The following is a 21,072-nucleotide window of genomic DNA, read 5'->3' as shown; positions in this document are numbered from 1 at the left end:
AGGCGGGCTACGACCGTTTATAGAGAAGAGGGTTTGCTGTTTTGATTTCCTTTTCTGCATGATTTTCTAGATTGTTTATTAGGGTTTAGGTAAAAACCAATTAATTGTGAAAACTCTACATTGATATATGCTTAATAATGATTTGATTGATTAATAGTTTTTCTTCTCAAAGCTTGGTGTTTAATCGTTTATGTGATTTTCTTGATTATTTATGCTTTTGACTTGATATTTCGTGCTTCGGTTAAATCCCTAGACGTGGTATGCAAGGATTGATAGGTAATGCTTTAGAATCACTACCCATGAATCGAAGAAAACTAAAGCAGAGAAGCAGTATTTGAAAATAAAAGCATGAAATGTATATTTAAAGATTAGTAGAGTTTGCATAGTTATTTGGTGGAAACCGAAAATCCTAATAACCCGCTCTCATTCCGTTTATTGTTAACAATTATTTATTATTTCATTTTGTTCCGAATTCCTGAAAAATCGTTAAACATCACCTTATTGATTTGTTGATTCTTGGTATTAGTTAGTAGAAGTATTTCACACTCCTCATGGGAACGACCTGTACTTTCCATTGTTCTCCTAGTTAGACACTGTGCACTTGCAGTATTATTATTGTAGGTTTTTGAGCCTACCATCTTCTTAAACCAACTTTCTTCTGGTTCCACTTTGTGGACCTTCAATTAGACTATATAACAACTTCGTGAGCATGATTCCATAGTACAATATCCATCCATCCAAACATACGATTCATACCAATACCCCATACCTCGCAGCAGTGTTCCATGCACCTCATCAACTTTTCCGCCGTCTTTCGAATCAAATCAAATATATCTCAGTGAATTACTCCTGCATGAAAATCTGCAAATTTAAATTTACCATGTCACTTCTTGAAAATCTCTATTGCACTTGCTGCAGAAGGGCTCATCATCTTCATATGAAACTTTTCTAGTGCATTTCTTGCATGAGAACCACTCTCTACCCAACTTAGCCAAAGAATGTTGCTTAACAGGTGAATATTTATCCTACTGCATGGATAAATTAGATTAGATACATGCTTACCTTGTTATCATCATACTGCAGCATATCAGTCGCTTCCTATATAGTCTTTATATCCTCGGAGGGATCATCTTGCAGGGCCAGGTCGATCTTTTGAAATCTCATAGTCTTTCTGGACCAAGCCTAAATAAATTAATTATCTTTGCAGTGTGCATTTATTAATATTTACACTTTCCACTTCAGATGATGCATACTTGCATTTTTTCTTAATTCATTGACCTCAGATATGGCCAGATTGACCAATACCTTGAACGCAGTGTTTGTGGCCAATCCAAGTGTACCTACAATTAAATTCGGTTGTCAGTTGAGCACATCACTAAACATCTCTTTATGTTGTATTATGGTGGAATGGGATCAGAACACTAACCTCGAAACTCGATTACGAACGTTGCAGTTATTATAACAATTACGGGCACATTTCCATCTTCATTTCCCCCACTACTGATATGCAGCATTCTTCCCACAAAGTTACCTTAATGCCGATCCATTTACTTCAGCAAAAAGCAAAAGAAGCTGCTATAGATAAACAACGTGATTATCTAGTACCTTCATCTCAAAATACCGACAAACTTTGCATTTTGGATTTCTATTTCCCTCTTTGGCACTTCGCTAGTCCTATCTTGGGTATCAAAAAAATACCATGGTAACATCTGAGACGGATTCCAATTTTCCTAAAGCATCTGCACGAAATAATTCTGTCAGGCACGCACATCTTATCTTAATTACATAAGTAAAGTAACTGAAAGGCAATGCAATCCAGTTTGCTAAATTGTCAAGGTGAAAATTGCATTAGTAAACACCGATTAGCTCAGTCTAATAATGGGACCACCAGCATGACTATTTGACAACTAAGGTGGTGATCCTAGAATAACGACAAAAGTAACCATTAATAGAGATATTCCAACATCCCCTACCTGGCCACTAAGAGCGTCTCTAAACCCCAGCCATTTGATTGAATTCTCATTCAACTTATTGTGCCATATAGAGAATGACCGCAGTTTTTGCTACTCTCTGAATCCAAAATACTCTCTGTGCTTGAGAAGTTATCCATTGAGAACTAAACAATGGTGCTTAAATGCTTGAAAGGTATTGGCAACTGCAACAAAATAACATAATAAAATTAGCAACACCACGAACCACAGAAACATAATATATCTTCAATTCCAAGTAATAGAACATCAATTAATTTTTAAAATAAACATTCCAACTCAGGTTCACGCTTAAGACTCTGCAGTTCCACTTATACATCTTATAATTTTTGTAGTTGTTATAGAAATTCATAAAATAGTTTTACTAACATGTACACCCGCCATTAAAACCACTGTCACCTCAACCGCCTCTATCCACCCACCAATGCAGCAGCCCCCATCACTTCTACCTAATAAGTTTTATATACAACCACAACACCACCTCCGTGATCCTATAAACCCCACGACCACCATGTTTCATATAACCTCTACGTTCACTACCAGTACTATCAAAAGAATGATCTACAACCAAAACCCAAATATCAACATTAGAAATCAGATCCACTCTATTTAGATTCCATATCTATAAAATTTGTTCTAAGCATTCCATACTTGAAAGCAAGGCAATATACCTTATTCATGCATTTGTCGACCATATAAGAATTGTCCTGGAGATTCTGTATCTGCTGATAAAGGCTTCTGATACCTGCCAAACAGATAAAACTAATAAGCTTAAGAACGCCAACATATAAGAATTGCAAATGACAACTTCTGATGCACTGAATACCTCCATTGAATCCCCTTGCATCATTGAATTGTCATTTCCTGCTATTACAAACAAAGAATAGCTCTTATAAACTTTTAGATTCAACTAAAAATCTTAAGGCGTTTGATCTCTAAATTCAACAATTGCGGAGGCCTAGAAGTTACTTTAACTATTTTGTTTTTTAATCAGCAGAAGTTAAATTAATTTTAATAGAAGAAACATCACAGGAGAAAGAAAAACTCTTACTTTCTTTTGGATTATAACGAAAGAAAATGTTTAAGTTAATTGTCTCCACAACACAGTCATTCATAATCCTAATCCTCATAATCATATTTAAAATAGATTAGATATTGTAACAGACAAAACGGTTAAGTTACCCATACGCCAACATGGAAAAGTGAATCAAACGATAGTTATTTAGCAAGTAAATCAAAAATTTAACACAATTCTTCAAATGCTTTGATAAAATCAGTTACTCACAAACACTTAAATTCCATGAAAATGAACTCATGGTTGAACCATGAGAGGTTTTATACAGTAGCAAAATACCCATCAAGAGATTCTTTCCCATACCACTTATGTTTGAAATTAAACAATTATTTCCCAAACAATGAAATTTATGAAAATCCCATAATTTTTGGAGAACTGTTATCCCCTTAGGCCTGCTTGTTCCATGCAAAACTTACTACTTATGGCATGTCTTATGCAAAGAGATGGTAACTGTACAAATAATCAAATGATTAACAATATCTTGGTGGTGTCTAAGATTTTTCATACAACCACTTCCATCAATTTAAAACCACGTGAAGGAATTACAGATGAATGCTCCATTAATGCAGTGAAATCAATTACTAATCTATGTTTAAAAACAGTTATCCTAAAAGAATTTTTCTCACCAAAGTGCATTGCCCAATTAGATCTTGGCATAAGAATATGATCACCCTTGTTCCAATGCTAGCTGCAACAACAAAATTTTAAGGTTTTTCTTTTTGTAAGTTAAACCATCGATTCATGAGTTGGTTCACTAAACATGCTACAATCCGCGATGACAAAATTAAAAACATACGGATATGTTTAAGATGCTTAGTTTTTGTAGCTTCCTAGAATATGTGAATTGATCATTACCCCCACAACTACTCATTACAAAACGGTTTAACTCCCAAATTTTTGTTACAACTAAACAAAAATCTACAGTTCTCGACTGAAATGCTTTAACGCAAACCAAAAAAATCGGTCAAACAGGTAGCAAATACGAATAGTACGTACCAAATTCCATACTTTCATACTCACATAGATAGATAATAGTAGTGTACCAACCTTTGGTTCACCTACAAATGGCTCACAGTAATTTGGCAACAAATTAAGAACACTGAGATAAGTTTTACAGAATTTACCCATTGCATAATGTTAATCATGTATGGATCAGGGTACACCTTGGCAAGTTTCCCATAGAAGAAGAGGGAGATTTCGATGTTGAGATCAGTTACTCCATCAATAATGTCCTCCGTCGATTAAAAAGAGGAACCTCAAACCTAATTCCGAACAAAACAAACGCAAAACAAAATGAGAGAAATTTCTCCAAAATCTGTATTGTGATGGGAAATAAAAGAAATTCGTGTGGTTTTAGTTTTATGGGTAGATATCAACGGCCATGATTCGGTTGATCATCAATCCTAGTACCAAGGTGTCCTTGGGTTCCTGCAAAATTAAAGCGAGAGCTATCCCCAGATTAAACAGGATTAGAGCAAACAAATCAGAATCTTTCAACGAATTGAAGATCGAACTATTATCGACCCATCTCTAACGAAATCTGGTACTAAATCAGAACTACCCTATTTTTCAAAAAAAAAATATATGCAGTTACCTGAACTAATTTTTATTGATAATGAAAAAATTAGGGCTTTAAAAGAGATAGTGAGATGTATACCTCCGACTCCGAATCTTGAGGTTAATTCTTTTGATGGATGGAATTTTTCATCTATGAACTTGGTTATTATAATAGCGGAATCGAAAACTAGCTGAACTTCCAAATCTTCCATCGGGTCGATAGTAAAACCAATGCTAACTACATGGTACAATTTTCATGAGAAAATAAGTACCATGAAACTGGGGAACACGGAGAGAGGGAAAGAAGTTTAGGTTAAAAAAAGATCCGAAACGATGAAAAGTTTTTATTGCAAGAAGAATGGTCATTGGAAGAAGAATTGTTGGAACAAAGGAAAACCCCAATGTCGCAATTGCAAGAAGTATGGACATTTGGAGAAAGATTGTAGATACAAAGAAGATGAAGACCAAGCCGGTGGAGCAGAAGAAAAAGAAGAAAAATAAATTTTGTTTTATGCTTGTCAAAGTGCCATGGTGACTTCCAAGAGTGAAGTGTGGTTTGTAGATAGTGGTTGTACAACTCATATGTCCGGTGTGAAGAGCTTGTTTCTTGACATGGATACATCCATAAACTCTCTAGTGAAGATGGGGGATGGAAACATGGTTCAAGCTAACGGAAGAGGTACAATTTGCGTGCAAACTATCAATGGAGCAAAATACATTAGAGATGTGTTATATGTTCCGGATTTGACACAAAATTTTCTTAGTGTTGGGCAACTTGTGGAGCTTTGGCATGCGATTAATTTTGAAGATGGACATTGCACCATTTATGACAAGAAGCACAACAACAAGAGACAAGTCATGAAGAGTATCAAGATGGAAAAAAATAGAAGCTTTACAATTATCTCTGAAAAGGAGAAGAATGCTGCATTGAGGATGGAAACCATTGATGAAACATGGTTATGGCATAAAAGACTTGGGTATTTGAATTTCAATGGTCTCAAGGTGCTTTCCAACAAGAACATGGTGCAAGGACTTCCACAACATATCAACCACAAAGATGGAGTATGTGAAGGTTGTGCACTTGGGAAACAACATCGTCAACCATTCCCAAAAGGTGTAGCATGGAGAGCAAATGAACTTCTTGGTTTGGTACATACCGATGTGTGTGGACCAGTGAAGACACCAACTCATGGAGGTAATAGATACTTCATCTTATTCATCGATGATTTAAGTCGTATGACTTGGGTGTACTTCATGAGACAAAAGTCTGAAGTTTTTAGCATCTTCAAGAAGTTCAAGAGCCTTGTTGAAAAGCAAAGTTCTCACTTCCTCAAAGTTTTGAGAAGTGATAGAGGCAAAGAATACAACAACAAAGAGTTTGAAAAATTTTGTGAAAATGAAGGCTTGGAAAGGCAACTAACCGTGGGTTATACTCCTCAACAAAATGGTGTTTCCGAGAAAGAACCAAACCGTGATGGAGATGGCGAAGTCCATGATTCATGAAAAGGGTATGCCTAAAGTGTTTTGGGTCGAAGCCTTCAACACCGTCGTCTACTTGATGAATATGTGTCCAACAAAAGCCATATGGGATAAAACTCCTTTTGAAGCATGGAGTGGGAGAAAGCCATCGGTAATACATCTCAAAGTTTTTGGTAGTGTGTGTTATTCTCAAATTCCAAAGGTGAAGAGAACAAAGCTTGATGAATCAAGTGAGAAGTGTATATTTCTTGGCTATAGACTCCAATCAAAAGGTTATAGGTTGTATAACTTGAAGAAAAACACAATGATTACATGCCGTGATGTGTTATTTGATGAAGGAGCTTCATGGAATTGGGAAGAAGGTAAAATTCAGAAGAGAACCATTATTGTTGATGAAGAGAAAGAACATTCAGAAACAAATGAAGTTAAAGAAGGTGAAGAAAATTAGGAAGAACTACCTCAAACACCTCCAAATACAAGATAATGAGCATCTCTAAGTATGTCTCCAAGTACTAGTGCATCAACATCACCACCGTCGGCACCAAAGAAGTTGTGAAGGTTGAGCGAAGTTTATGAAAGATGTAACTATTATGTGGTTGAACCGGAAAATTTTGAAGAAGCATCAAAAGAACCGGTTTGGATAAAAGCTATGGAAGAAGAAGTTTTTGTCATTGACGAGAACGATACATGGGATAAGGTAGCAAGACCAAGTGACAAAGAAGTTATTGGTGTGAAGTGGATTTACAAGGTGAAGTACAATGCATACGGAACGGTTCAAAGATACAAAGCAAGGTTGGTGGCAAAGGGATACTCACAACAACCCGGTATCGATTACAATGAAACGTTTGCACCGGTTTCTCGTCTTGACACCATTAGAGCCGTGATTACTATGGCTTCCCAAAAAGGTTGGTTACTTTATCAACTTGATGTCAAATCGTAATTTTTGAATGGAGAACTACATGAAGAAGTCTATGTAGAACAACCACAAGGTTTTGTGGTGGAAGGTGAAGAGGAAAAAGTATACAAGTTGAAGAAAGCTTTGTATGGCATCAAGCAAGCACCTAGAGCTTGGTATAGTGAGATAGATGGATACTTCAAAAGGCAAAACTTTAACAAAAGCAAGAGTGATCCTACAAGTATGCCGAAAAGATGTTGAAGAAATTTGGTATGCTTGGTTGTAACCCCACATCTACACCACTTGTAGTGAATGAGAAACCCAAGAAAGATGATGGAGGAAGAAAAGTTGATGACACTTACTATGGAGGTCTTATTGGAAACTTTTTGTACCTTACACATACAAGACCCGACATCATGTTTGCTTCAAGTATGCTTTCTAGGTCCATGAGTTCACCTAGTCATTTACATCTTGGCGCGGAAAAGAGGTTGTTGAGGTACATACAAGGAACAATGAATTTTGGAATCATGTATTCAAGAAATTTGGATGTCAAATTAGTTAGCTATTATGATAGCGACTTGGGAGGGTGTATTGATGACATAAAGAGTACATTGGGTTATGCTTTTTCTCTAGTTCGGGTATATTCACATGGGAATCACAGAAGCAAGAAACCGTAGCTCAATCCACGACGGAAGCGGAGTACATTTCGGCATCAATAGCTACATCTCATGTTGTATGGCTAAGAAGAATCATGGAAGACAATCAAGAGAAGCAAGAAGAAAGCACCGTAATCTTTTGTGACAACAAATCGGCAATTGTTATGTCCAAAAATTCGGTTGAGCATTGCATAGAAAGGCACATCAAACTCAAGTGCCATTTCATTTGAGAAGCGGTTGAAGATGGTGAAATAGAACTAAAGTATTGCAAGACGGAAGACCAATTGGCGGACATATTCACCAAGGCACTTCCCAAAGGAAAATTTCAACATTTCTGTGAACTACTAGGAGTAGAAGAACATCACATTAAGGAGGAGATTGTTGAGTAATGTAATGTTAGAGTGTATTAGGAGTTTCAATTTTATATTTAGTTATGTTAGCAAATCAGCCTCTAATCATGCTTAAGATGAACTTTATTAGCTATTAAGCATGCTTAACATAATTAGGATACAAATCACACCTTAGGCTGATATATAAAACTTACTTTATTCCTAGGATTGCATGTTGTACATTTAGAAACATTAACATGAATATGGACGGGAAGAAACCATGCTTTATGCTTAACCTCATCATGTTTACATACAACTACTTCATGCTTATACATGTTGCTACACAAGATCAGGTAATACAATCAATACATGGTAAAAAGGTAATATAAGAGTTAAGATATACCTGACTTTTACCTTATTGATGGCTAGAGAGTAGTTAACAGAAGATACCTTTAGTTCCATTAACAACAACAGACAAATATAGCAAGATAATACCTCGGACTGGATTATGATCATCTTAGAGAGTTGTTTATGTATACAATTACATATAACATAACACTCTAGCTAAGTTCTTTTACTTGGAAGTTCTTCATCCGCTTCTATCACCCTTTTTCTTTCTAATGGCAGAAATTTACTTTAAATAAGGCTAGAAGGGAGTCCACCTCTAACTGACTTAGACATGTGTCACACACTCAGCCATCATAAGGTGGAGACACATCCCCTAACTGAAAATATAAACTAATATGCCCACTTTGTGGATTAACTTGATGTACTTTGGCCTTATGTACACATCCCACAGAACAGAAAGTTTTTCCTTTAGTACATGACCTAAACCTAAAACACACACTTGATTAAGATTAGGCTAATCTGGTGTTATTAAACTAAACATGATTTGATGCTAAACCATAAAAAAGTCTAACATTCTCCCACTTGGTTAAGCAACAAATCATTTGTATTTCTTTTGAAAAACATTTAGCAAAAGACCTCCCGGACCAGTAACAAAAACGACTGTAGGTGCGCACCCATTTTGGAAAACAGAAAATCTTAATCAATGTGCCAAATATCATGTATAACTGAAGCTTAGATCAAATCGAACGCTATTATTGGTCCGTAGAGACACAAACACCATTTAGAAGATGCATAGGCCATTTCTACAATCACCACACTAGACGGGCCATTATCCTTAAGCTAAACTTCATGGGCATAGTTCCAGGATGTCTATAAACTTAAGGTTACACAATGAGCTGCACTTTATGCTCATTTACAAGGACACTTTATAATCTTAACAAGATCCTTCATACCTCTAAGGTCTGAAATGAGCTTCACTTTATGCACAAACTGAAACACTAGTTGAGGATTTAACTTTATGATCTCAAAAAAGATCCGCACCTGCACAAACACAATTATGCGGCAAACATAATACATACATGCTCCCGCTGAACTATATATTGCAAAAAAAAACAACAGGAACTTTACTCCCACTAGACTCTACAATACAACCATATGTTAGAGTTACAGCATTATAAAGACCTAAACATGCATATGACTGACCTTATAAAGCTTATCCGGCTGTAAACTGAAACATGCTTGCATTACCATATTCACAACTAGAAACACACATGGAAAAATAACACACAAGACTAAAGAGAAACGATACTCACCAATGACAAAATCTTGGAGATGCGAAACACTGAAATACCTAATGTAGGAGATGTGAAAAATAGACTTTGATTACCATAAAATCAGTTCAAGTAAGAAGATAAGGCCCAACTACCCACCGACTTTGTGAAGCTTTAACCTTAGCATGCTGAAACTCTTTGAAGTGTCTAGAAGATGTTCGACTATCACAACTTGCATCTGGGACAAATTTTAGTAGAACTTGGAAGTGCTAGCTTTGTTGCTTACTTTCTAAGCCAATTACTGTACCATCTTTCTGATGTAGTACAAGATCTTGTTACCATTCAGTAGAATAACCTTCGATGAAGACTTATAAATTCTCGTTGTTATGATGTTGCAGCTGCCGACGAACTCCTGGAGGGATTGGAAGAGGATTAAGCAGTGATCGTCTTGATTGCTTTCTACTATCACTTCATTGCAGGATGAACAACCCATCATAACTACTGTCGTCTAGCTTCTCATGGTGACACGAAACAGATCACTCGCAAGTGGACAACCTCCATCAGCACTTTAACCTTCTCTTCAACAGAAAACTTTCTCGCACAACATCAGGTATATCCCATGAAAATTCTATTTGCATTTCTCACTTGAAGTTGAACCACTTAAGCCTTGATACCACCCATAACTACTGAACTTGTGAAAGATTCAAGCTTGGCTGAAAACAGTATTCACTTTAATTGCCTTAGACCTTATTGCAAGCATAAACTTTATAAAGACTCGATATTACCGTCACTTCACCTTTGGGTAAAGTTAAAACATATCGAAATCCCCTAAAATGAAGTTCAAGACTGATCTATTCATATAAAGTAAGCAACAAATCTGTTAAACCTTTGGGTTCATTAGAAATATCGCTTACTAGATACGAACAAACCATCTTGTCCATTAAAGATAACATCTGCATGATTAACCTTTGGATTTAGGCATACAGAATGAGATCCAAAATGCAACTTTATGCAGTCCCTTTCATACAGACATATGCACTTTTGTATCCTATCAAAGTATCACTTTGGCAACACTTATCAAATAACAAAAGATATATAAGACTGCGGCCTTTGAACACTTTCAACTATATTTCAGGCCAACAAAATTCACAACAAATCACTTATACATGGTACTAGCAGATTTAGAATCACCACACCATGACTTAACATATGATTTCTGAAAATTCATGCCAAACACAACGACTACGTCATAATCAGATGTAGAACACTATTTAAAAGAGAGAGAGTGAGTAGAACCAAATAGGTTCTATCTCTTCAACTCAATGAAAGACAGAGAGTGAGTACAACCAAATAGGTTCCCACTTCTCCATTACAAAATCATCCACAAACCTCTCCTTTTAATCACCCAAACTACCAACATGCTCCTAACTCATCTAAGCAAGAGCAAATTCCAGATGAAGGGTTTTCCTTACCTAACACTATGGATGAATCTAATCGAAATATTTCTGCTGTGGATTTACCCAGTTCTCATTTTGTCGCAACTCCTTCGAATCCATTCTTCAAAGAAGCACTTACGGATAAAGATAAGAAAAAGTGGTTTTTCAATACATGAAGTCACGATATCATCCTGCAATCAATATGATGTTGCAAGTTAGTGAGGTTCAACGTATGGGTGATGCTAATAATGAAGATGATTTAATTCGTCAACTTATTGGAACTGCTGTTAGAACTCCTCGAGCATTTGATTTGAATGCAGGGATACCTCACCATCTTTTTAAGACTCTTTCTCTTTGGGTTTCTTTTGGTTGTATATCTGCTTTAATGTTAAAAATCATTTTTTGGAATGTTAAAAGCCTTAGGGCTATCAAAAGAAGGGGTAGAGTCAGAGTTTGGTTATCAATCAATAAGCCTGATATCATAGTGTTTCAGGAATCTTTACTTCCTGTCTGCAATGATGCTATTGTTAGACAAATCTGGGGTCCTGGTCCTATGGACTGGAGAGCTTTAGATGCGATTGGTAGATCAGGGGGTGTACTAATTATTTGGAATACTAAAAAGGTGGTGTTGGAGAATTATATCATTGGTAACTATTCTGTGAACATTAGTTGTTTTGACAATTTGGTGTGGCTTCTTTCCGGTGCATATGGTCCTTGTGCTACTGATGAAAGAAAACTTCTTTGGAGAGAGCTAAATCTGATGTATAATATCTGGGAGCTCCCTTGGTGTCTTTGTGGAGACTTTAATGAAGTCAGATTTATAAGGGAAAGATTTCGGCAAGTTCTGCAATAAGCTTGAACTTATCGACCTTCCCATGGCTGGGGGTAATTTTACTTGGAGCCCGACTGCTAATACTACATCTAAAAGTCTGTTTGATAGATTCTTAGTTAACGATGCTTGGGATAATCAATTTCATTCTATTACTGTCTCTGCTCTTGCCAAGCCCTTTTCTGATCATAAGCCTGTTTGTTTAGTGTGTGATTTGGAAGATTGGGGTCCTCCACCCTTCAGGTCTGAGGCTATCTGGTTCCTGGATATTTCTTTCATCCCATTACTTAATTCTTGGTGGCAGTATTTCTCATTCTCTGGTCCTCCTGGTTTTGTGCTAACCAAAAAGTTTCAAGCTTTAAAGAAGGAAATTAACATTTAGAACAAAGAAGTGTTTGGTCGTATTGATAGGAAATGTGAGAAGGCTCTTTCGGAAATTGCAGCTCTAGATGAAATTGGTGATGATAATGCTCTTTCTTCTTCTCAAGTATATGATAGAAACAATAAGAAGTTGGAGTTTGAAAATTTGGCTGATATGAAACACCTTCATTGGTTGGGGAAGTCTAGAATGAAATGGCAGCTGGATGGGGATAGAAACACGAAGTTTTTTCATCGAATTACTAAGATGAGAAGAAGAAGAAATACCTTTGCTAAGCTCAAAATCAATGATAATTGGGTGGATGATAAACAAGTTATTAAGGACAGTATTGTTAAGCACTTCGAAGACAGATTTCAGTGTGGGGATGATCATAGAATGGATCTCAGTGGGATGCTTGAAGTATTTACGGGAACCAGATATCATTAGAAACATCAGTAACGTTAAAAGAACCCAGAAAACTCCTACTGAAACTTCTCTTAGCTGTAAAAATTTCTAGAACACGATGCAAAATGTTTCTCAATCTTTTAATTTAGATTTTCTCATCTGAAACTTGAAATGCTTTTAGTCCAAATTTTGCTATGACATCTCCATCTAAAGAGCAAAACACTATATTGCTTATTCTTGTGGTTCTGCATTTGCTTTCCAGTACGATTAAATACATTTAAAAGTCTTGAATGAATGATCCTTGTAGGACTAGGGTTACCACCAGAAGAACTGATAGAAACACCAACAGTTTACTATCGAGAACAATCCTTGAAGCAACAAACTTTCACCAATTATTGAGGAAATACCTCATAGGAGACCCTTGAGTGAGGAGCAACAAGTGGATAATCTTATGCAAGTCACTTCTCTGTTAGGTGTTTCAACTGGAGGCAAACCTGCAGAGGTTAAGCGCATCTTAAATGGCATTGTTAAGGATTATAACATCATAGGTGTATCTACAGCTAAGAAATAACAAGCTAAATTTATTTAACGTAGGTTACTTGCAATGGAACACCTGGAAGAGGAAAGAGAACCCCCGCTAAGAAAATGTAAAAGGGTTTTGATTTTGCTGCCTACCTTTGTTACTTCTAGGTGATTAGCTTAGAAGTTGTATTTCTTATGTTTGGGTCAGCTACTTGCTACCCCATTGTTTGTGCCTAGCCGGCTCCTCTTCTTGTAAATTCTTTTTTTCTTTTGCAACAAAAATTTAGCCTTCTTTACAGAACCAAAAAAACTCATCCCCTGCTGCCTCCACCTTAATTTTGCAGCACGTAATGGCTGACCAGCTTCAACTTCAGTATTAACTTTCTGCATCTCACCAACACCTTGTTTCATATTCTCAAATCGTTCACCAAGCCATCAAATATTAAATTTAATTGCCTCGGCCATCTTTATCTTATCTCCCCAACTGGCGATCATTTCAAAAGACAAATCTACATGCATGAGAGTTCAGCCTTGAATTCAATCTTCCAATTGAATTTAGAAGATGAAGAAAGCTTTTCCATGTAAGTTACCATTTCTAACAAAAGAAATTGTTACTGCAAGGGAAAAAGGCTTTTTATAATTAAGCGTTTTCTATATACCCGTTTAGTACCGCAAGGAAACCAGAGAGACTACACTCAAGAGATCTATGATTAGAATTCAGGAATGACAAAAAAAAAAAAAAAGGAAAAAGAATTAAATAAGTGGCTCTCTGACTGTTGAAAAGAGGGACGTCCTTTTTTTTTGTTTTTTTGAAGTTGGAAATTTTATTACTTAAAGGTGAGTTACAATATTGACAATTCTTGGGAATTTGATTCCATTTCTATCATCAAGGGAGATGCTAGTTAAGAAATTTGGGAATATGTTGTCCCAGACTTTTGTTTGTGCATTTATAGGATTCGTCCTCTGGTGTTACACCGCTTCATTCGCCACCTTGTCCGCTGCTTGGTTTCCTTCTCTGTATACATGTGTGATCGTTGCCATAAGAATTTTGGATATTAGACTGTTGATTTCTTGAAGCATTTCTTGTAGATACCATGGGGTGTCGCTCTGTTGTGTTGTATGAGCTGTATTAGTGATTTCGAGTCTGCTTCAAACCATACATTTGGCCATCGATCTTGAGTTGCTATTCTAGCCGCCATTAGTAGCCCCCATGTTTCTGCTACGATTGCTGATGAAATTCCTAGTGGTGCCGCCATTATTAAAAGAATTTTCCCAGTGTTGTCTCTGCACATGCATCCTGCTCCTGCTGGTCCTAGATTTCCTGTTGCCGCTACGTCAATATTGATTTTAATCCAGTTTGGTGGTGGTGGTTCCCAACCTATCCATATCGTTGATGTCCTGTATGTTGTATTTTTCTTTTTTTGTGTTAAGTCATCATTTGGATGTAGTGGGATGATGTAGTTTTGTGTCCATTTATATTCCTCCAACATTGTCAAGATTATACTCACCGTTTGTTCCGGTGTCTGTTGCTTTTGCCTGTAGACCTGTTCATTTCTGGCCATAAATGCCATAATGTAAAGGCATATATCATCGTCGTATTTGTTGATAGCTTGGTGTCCAATATTTCTTTCATATTCTCCGATGTTGTTGTTGTTGAATTTCCCATTGATGTAGATCTCGTTGCAATTGTAACTCCTTGTAGATTTTGTTGGTGTTGTTGTTGGTGGTGTTGTTGGTGTTGTTGTTGCTGATGTTCTTGTTGTTGTTGTTGCTGCTGCTCTCCGTATTTGGGCCTCTGGCTAAATGAGTAAAGATTAGTTTCCAAACCTGTGTTGCCTTGGGGCAGTGAAAGCAAATGTGGTGTGCCGTTTCTGTTTGGTTGTTACTTCTGGTACAAGTATCATTGGGTATGAGATGGATGTGATAAAGTTTATCAAATGTTGATAATCCTTCTAGGATGACTTACCATAAGAAGAGCCTGATTTTGGGTGGACAATTCATTTTCCAAAGGTTTTTGTAGTCCACATTGTTGAAATGATGTGGTTGGGGCATGGTGTTGTTGGTTAAGGGTTGATGAGGGTTGGGTTTTATGAGTGCATTGTAACGAGATTTCACTTGATAGTTTCCACATTTTGAGAATGGCCAAATGAGTTGGTCGGGTTTTGGTTCTTTGGGGAGGTGGATATTGGTGATGCATTGGGCTGTGTTGGTGGTGAAGGTGTTGAAAATGAGTTCGTGGTTCCAATTATTTGAGTGTGGATTCATGAGTGCTGCCACCAGGGTATTGATAGGAAGATTCGTGGTTGGTATGGCAGTGTGGTGTGGGATCCAATTGTCTATTATTAGAGTGTTTTGGCCATTTTCTATTTTTGTGAAGCAAATTTCCTGTAAAAAAAGGAACCAAGTTAGTTAAACTTCTCCAGTATGGACTGGTTGTTTGTTTTTTGCATTTCTCTTTATCAAGTGATAGGATTGGTTGTTGGTGTAGATATTTCTCTTCACACATAGTGTTCCACACTGTGGCTTCTTTTTTATGTAGTTTTCGGACTCTTTTCAGTAGTAATGCTTGATTATGCTCTTTGCTTTTCCTGATGCCTGCTCCTCCGTCAGCCTTTGGTTTTGCAAGTTTATCCCATCCAAAGGGGTGAAACTTTCGATGTTGGTGATCATGTCCCCAAAAGAAATTCCTTGTGATTATGTCCAGCTTTTGGTGTACGTGTTCTGGCAGCATTTGCGTATGCATAATGTGATTTGTTGTTGGGGTTAAAGCCGTGTTGATGAGTACCAATATGCCCGCCTGGTTCACGCATTTCATAATCCAACCTTGTGCTTTGCGTTCCGTTCTTTTGAGTAGCTCTGCAAACAGGTGAGAAGAGTTTCTACCCTTTTTAAACGGTACTCCTAAGTACACCGGTGGCTCTGATGTGGTGTTGTACCCAAATATTGATTGCAACCATTGCACTGTGTGTGGAAAAAGCTTTGGGTGATGGATAATGGTGGATTTGTCTTTGTTTATGTGCTGGCCTGCTGAGTTTGAGTAAGCCTCCAAAATGACATTAATTGAGCTGCAAGTGGCAGGGTTAGCTGTGCATGTCATCAACAAATCATCAACATACATTAGATGTAGGATTGATGATGGATTGTTTGAAAGTTTCAGGCCTTTTAACTTCCCTTGTAGTTCTAGCTGACCGAGATTGGTAGAAAGTACTTCTGCGTAAATGATGAAGATATATGGGGATAGGGATCCCCTTGTTGCAGGCCGCGATTTGGTATAATATGCCCATGCTGCGATCCATTAATGGTTATTGAATACGAGACTGTTGTTACACAGGTCATGATGTACTCAATAAATGGGGATGGGAATCCCATTTTTGTAAATGCCAATTTGATGAACTTCCAATCCAAACTATCATAAGTTTTTTTTATATCCAGTTTCATGGCAATTTTTGGGTGCTTGGTTGGTGGTGAAGATCGGATGTGGTTAAACAATCCATCCGCTATAGAGATCGATATTGTCATGTATGGCACGATTAGGCACAAACGCGCTTTGGTATGTACTTATGATGAAATAGGTCTTAGTTTGGTGACTAGGATTTTCGCAATCACTTTGTAAGTCACATTACATAATAATATGGGTCTGAAATGGGACAGAGTGGTGGGGTTTGGGATTTAGGGTATGAGGGTGATGTTGGTATGGTTGAAATGGTGTTGAAGGTGGTTGTGATTGAAAAATGGGTCACCATTTCACAAATTTGGTTACGAGTGGTTTCCCAATGGGTTTTGTAGAACTTACTTGTACCCGTCAGGGCCAGGGGCTTTTTCTGAACCAATTGACTCAATTGCTGCTTTAATCTCCTCTTTCTTTACCTCCTTAAGTTGCATAGTACATTGATTGTTTGAGATTCTTGGGCCAATGCATTCAAACAATTTCATGTCTATTTGTGTTGGTGGTGCTCTGTATTGCGAGTAAAAAAATTGAAGTATTAAATCATTTACCTCCTTAGGTGTTTCTGTCCAAGTACCTTGTGGAAGTTGGAGTTGGTGTATATGATTAATTCTTCTATGAATGGTTGTTTGGGTATGGAAGTAAGTGGTGTTGAGATCCCCTTGTTGCAGCCACTGCATTCGTGATCTTTGTTTCTAGTACATCTCCAAGGCATGAGTTAACACTAGATGTGTATTCCTAGCATCTATTTCTTTTTGAATCTAGTTGTGTAGTTCTATTCCCATCAAATTACACATTTGTGTTGTGTAAACTCAATGTTGTGTTCTGCAGCTTTAATCATTGTTGGCAGATGTCCAAATGTTGTTTTGCTCCATTTTAGTAGTGCACTTGCCGTATTTGAAAGCCTCTGAAGTAGATTCTTTGGAGCAAGGTGGTGGTGGATTTGGTTCCAAGCTTCATTGACTACATTTTTAAAATGTGGGTGGAGGAACCAGAGGTGTTCTAATTTGAAACTCTTTGTTCTTGGTCTTTTCAGCGCTCGCAGGATGAGCAGTATTGGTGCATGGTCCGAAGCAATCACTGGGAGATGTTTGATTAAAGCATGAGGGTGAAGGTCCAGCCATTCCTGGTTGCAAATGCCTCTGTCCAGTCTTTCTAGTATTAAAGCATGAGGGACGTCCTTCATTCGTTAGTAAACACCCAATCTTTAACATGAGGTGATAAGGCCATACAGCACGATTCAATAACATAATTCTTATTTGAACAAGGGAAAAGATACTTTCTCTGTGAAGTCAATTGACAAGTCCACATAATTTCCTGACTTGCCCCTCACCGCATCAGCGCTAAGTTAAAGCCTTCTGTAAATTCAAAGAACTGAACTTTGTGAAAATAGGATCCTTAATTAACAGCTTCAAGGATCCTATCCTTGGTGAAGTTTGTGGCCATGGTGACGCGCGAAGAAAAAAAACTCATGTTTATGAAATAATATTCTACAATCTAGAGCTGTCAATTAGTAACCCGGCCCGCGGGTTGACCCTAGCCCGGCTTGTTTCAACCCGGTTTGGCTGGGCTTGTTTCCTAAACGGACCGGGCTAGGTCTGTTATATCTGACCCTAATAGAAAACAAGCCGGGAGAGGTCTAACCCGCGGGTTACCATCCAACCCTTTAAATTATGATAATAACCTGTTATCGGAGGTATCGGTAGTATTTCACATGCTACCCAGGTAACCGGGTACTTCTTATTCTTATCTAAGTTTTCTAAAGAAAGAGAAATCAGAAAACTTCTCTTCAAGTTTTAGATCTGGAGTCTGAGAGAGTCTGGACTGGACTCTGGAGGTATTCATAATCAGGTAAAGTGTCTAACTTAAAACTAAATAGGGTTGTTTTTTCAATTCTGAGTTCTAGATTAGATTTTGATCTTTAAGTTTAACTATAATTTTTTTTTTTTTAATTTTCTAACTATCTGTTTGATTTTCAGGGGTTAGGGCTTTACTCGTAATCAACTAACCAAGTTTTATCCTTTAGGTTGTTTTTTCACTTCTAAGTTATAGATTAGATTTTGATCTTTAAGTTTAACTTTAATGATATTTTTTTTTTCATTCTCTAACTATCTGTTTGATTTTCAGGGGTTAGGGATTTACCTTAGACTACCGTTGAAGAAGAATAGGAAAAATTGGCCGATGATTTTACTTCTACTTTCCAAATCTAGGTGAGTAGTTCTAAGTTTTTAATGCATAACTTGTCTTTAAGTACTGTTAGGTGTTTGTGGAAATGATTCTTAGAACCCCAATCCCCTTTTCACGAATTTGTGTCATTTATTGTTAACTCATGTCTCTTAATGTCAATCTATCTCTTAATGTCAATCTATAATAAATTAATAATGCATAGCTTGCTTACGTTATGCTTGTGAATATTTATTTGAATTACAAAGGTTTACTGATTCTGAAAATGGAAATGAACTCCATGTGCAGCATGTCAGAATCAGAAAGCACATGTTTTATTTTGGCTTACATGAAAGTGTAAAAAAGCATACTTTTGTTGGCTTTGCTTTTGCCAGTTTGGGATGTGTACTTGTTGGGATTTTAATTATTGACAGCTCTAGCCCCCCTGTGATGTAGCTCAAGGCTTACTAATTTTGATTTTTGAATTCTTTATGTACCTTCCTAAAATGTCAGTTGAAGAATACCATGACGATGTCATGAGTGAAGAGGATATCACAGTAGTAGATTCGATGACAATTCAAGAGCATGCTTCAAAGAAAAAGAAATTTACATCAAAAGTATGGAATGATTTTGATTGGTCACGAGACAAAGATGGTAAAGAAAAGGCTACGTGCAAGCATTGTGGGAAGGAATATGCTTATGACAGTCAGAAAGGAGGAACATCAACTATGTCAAGGAATTTAAAGAAGTGCCCTAGACTGAAGATGCAAGATGTGGGGCAACTTTTGTTATCTACAAATAATAGAGAACTGGCTACTCGTGCACGCAAAATAGATCAATCAAAGTTTCGGGATTTAGTTGCAAGACTAATTATTTGTAAAAATCTCCCCTTTAATTGTGTAGAATGGACTGAATTTAGCGATTTATGTAGTTATCTGAATGTCGATGTTGAAACCATATCAAGGAATACTACAAGGTCTGATATTCTTAAAATGCATAAGTTCCAAAAACAAGTTATTCGCAAAAAATTACAATGTGCTCCAGGTAAAATATGTCTAACATCAGACATGTGGACCTCCGGCAACACCACTGGATACATAAGTTTAACAGTACAATTTGTTGATCAAGATTGGGTATTGGAAACAAGTATCTACTTCTAATTTTTATTTTGATGGGGTTTGTCAGATTAAAGTATTATTAGATCAAGAGACAACTAATGACATTGAGTTCATCAGAAACATGGCGAAGAAAATTCAAGAAAATTTTTCCAAGTATTGGAAAAAATTGAGTCCAATATTGGCAATGACAGTCGTTTTAGACCCTCGATTGAAGTTTGAATTTGTAGAGTTTACTTTAGAAAAGGTGTATCCCGTTGAGCGTGAAATGAAGAAGGAAGTTGATATTATTAGAAAAAGGATGGCGGCACTCTATAAAGAGTATCATACGGCGTCAACTTTAAGAGGTTCAACAACCAATGAAACTAAGAATTCGGGTACTGTAAATGGTGGGAATTCTGGACGCAATGGAAGTGCTTTTATGCAGGTGATATTTTTTTAAGTTTTAACTGCTTGAACATTTCTATAACTGCCCATATAGAACTGGTAGTTAATTGTTGAAGTTTTTTGATGCAGGAATTTGCCGCGCCAAAAAAAAATGGTGGTCAACAATCTGACAACTGATTTTGACATCTTGAAGTATTGGAGAAGCCAAGAACTACGATACCCTAATCTTACAAGAATGGCAACCGATATTTTATCAATTCCAATTTCAACTGTTGCTTCGGAATCTGCATTTAGCCTTGGGGGAAGGGTACTTGACAGATATCGCAGCTCCTTATCACCTGAAAAGTGCCGTGGCATTGATAACAACTCGTGATTGGATATATGGAATCGGTAAGAGGCTATGTGTCTTGAGTAATATTTAAAATTAGTTGTAAGTCTATTTAACAATATATGTGAGATTGATAATTACTTATTTTCAATTATATGTAGGAGATGCATCAACTGATGTTGAGGAAGTGAAAGATAATGATATTAGTGAGGATGTATTGGCATTTGAGCCAGCAAACAACAATGAGGCAGTAAGTTCTTATGCGTCTAATTAGTATCCGTACTTCAGCGATATAAAGCGGGTAATTATGAAAATTCTATTTATTTACATTAACACATCCTTTTGTTTGATATACTTTTTGCTGGAAATTACAGATTCATACTGGAGCATCTTGAAGTGATACACTTCTAGACTCACAATTACAAAGATACATGGAAAAAGAACATTTTTTGGGCACTGATTTACGAAATATTTTGGACTTCCATA

General features: G+C 36.9%; 1 protein-coding gene and 2 long non-coding RNA genes across 3 annotated transcripts; 1 reads left to right on the top strand and 2 right to left on the bottom strand.

The window, feature by feature from the left end:
• Positions 1 to 544: 544 nt before the first annotated feature.
• LOC113308581 lies at positions 545 to 2,492 on the bottom strand. Its single transcript, XR_003339920.1, has 5 exons — positions 2,358 to 2,492; positions 1,974 to 2,155; positions 1,427 to 1,739; positions 1,063 to 1,340; positions 545 to 861 (listed from the first exon to the last, which is right to left on the bottom strand). It is a non-coding gene; the product is annotated as an uncharacterized LOC113308581 (long non-coding RNA).
• Positions 2,489 to 4,384, bottom strand: LOC113308582. The gene is made up of 5 exons (XR_003339921.1): positions 4,188 to 4,384; positions 3,690 to 3,751; positions 2,815 to 2,852; positions 2,660 to 2,733; positions 2,489 to 2,549 (listed from the first exon to the last, which is right to left on the bottom strand). It is a non-coding gene; the product is annotated as an uncharacterized LOC113308582 (long non-coding RNA).
• Positions 4,385 to 11,206: 6,822 nt separating this feature from the next.
• On the top strand, positions 11,207 to 12,668 carry LOC113311305. The gene is made up of 3 exons (XM_026560143.1): positions 11,207 to 11,871; positions 11,975 to 12,106; positions 12,275 to 12,668. Exons 1-3 carry the CDS (start codon positions 11,207 to 11,209, stop codon positions 12,666 to 12,668), a joined length of 1,191 nt encoding a protein of 396 aa, XP_026415928.1.
• The last annotated feature ends 8,404 nt before the right edge of the window (positions 12,669 to 21,072 follow it).

This window comes from Papaver somniferum, chromosome 9 (assembly GCF_003573695.1).
Source record: "Papaver somniferum cultivar HN1 chromosome 9, ASM357369v1, whole genome shotgun sequence".
Taxonomy (NCBI): domain Eukaryota; kingdom Viridiplantae; phylum Streptophyta; class Magnoliopsida; order Ranunculales; family Papaveraceae; genus Papaver; species Papaver somniferum.
Note: the sequence above shows the minus strand (reverse complement) of the source record. Positions and strands in the feature narration are given on the sequence as shown.

Bases quoted from the DNA above. Each gene is read 5' to 3' on its own strand.
- LOC113311305 (XM_026560143.1), top strand. From the start codon at position 11,207: ATGAAGTCACGATATCATCCTGCAATCAATATGATGTTGCAAGTTAGT. The intron at 11,872-11,974 runs GCAAGTTCTGCA...TCTGTTTGATAG, and splicing joins TTTATAAGGGAAAGATTTCG to ATTCTTAGTTAACGATGCTT. The intron at 12,107-12,274 runs GTCTGAGGCTAT...TCGTATTGATAG, and splicing joins TGGGGTCCTCCACCCTTCAG to GAAATGTGAGAAGGCTCTTT.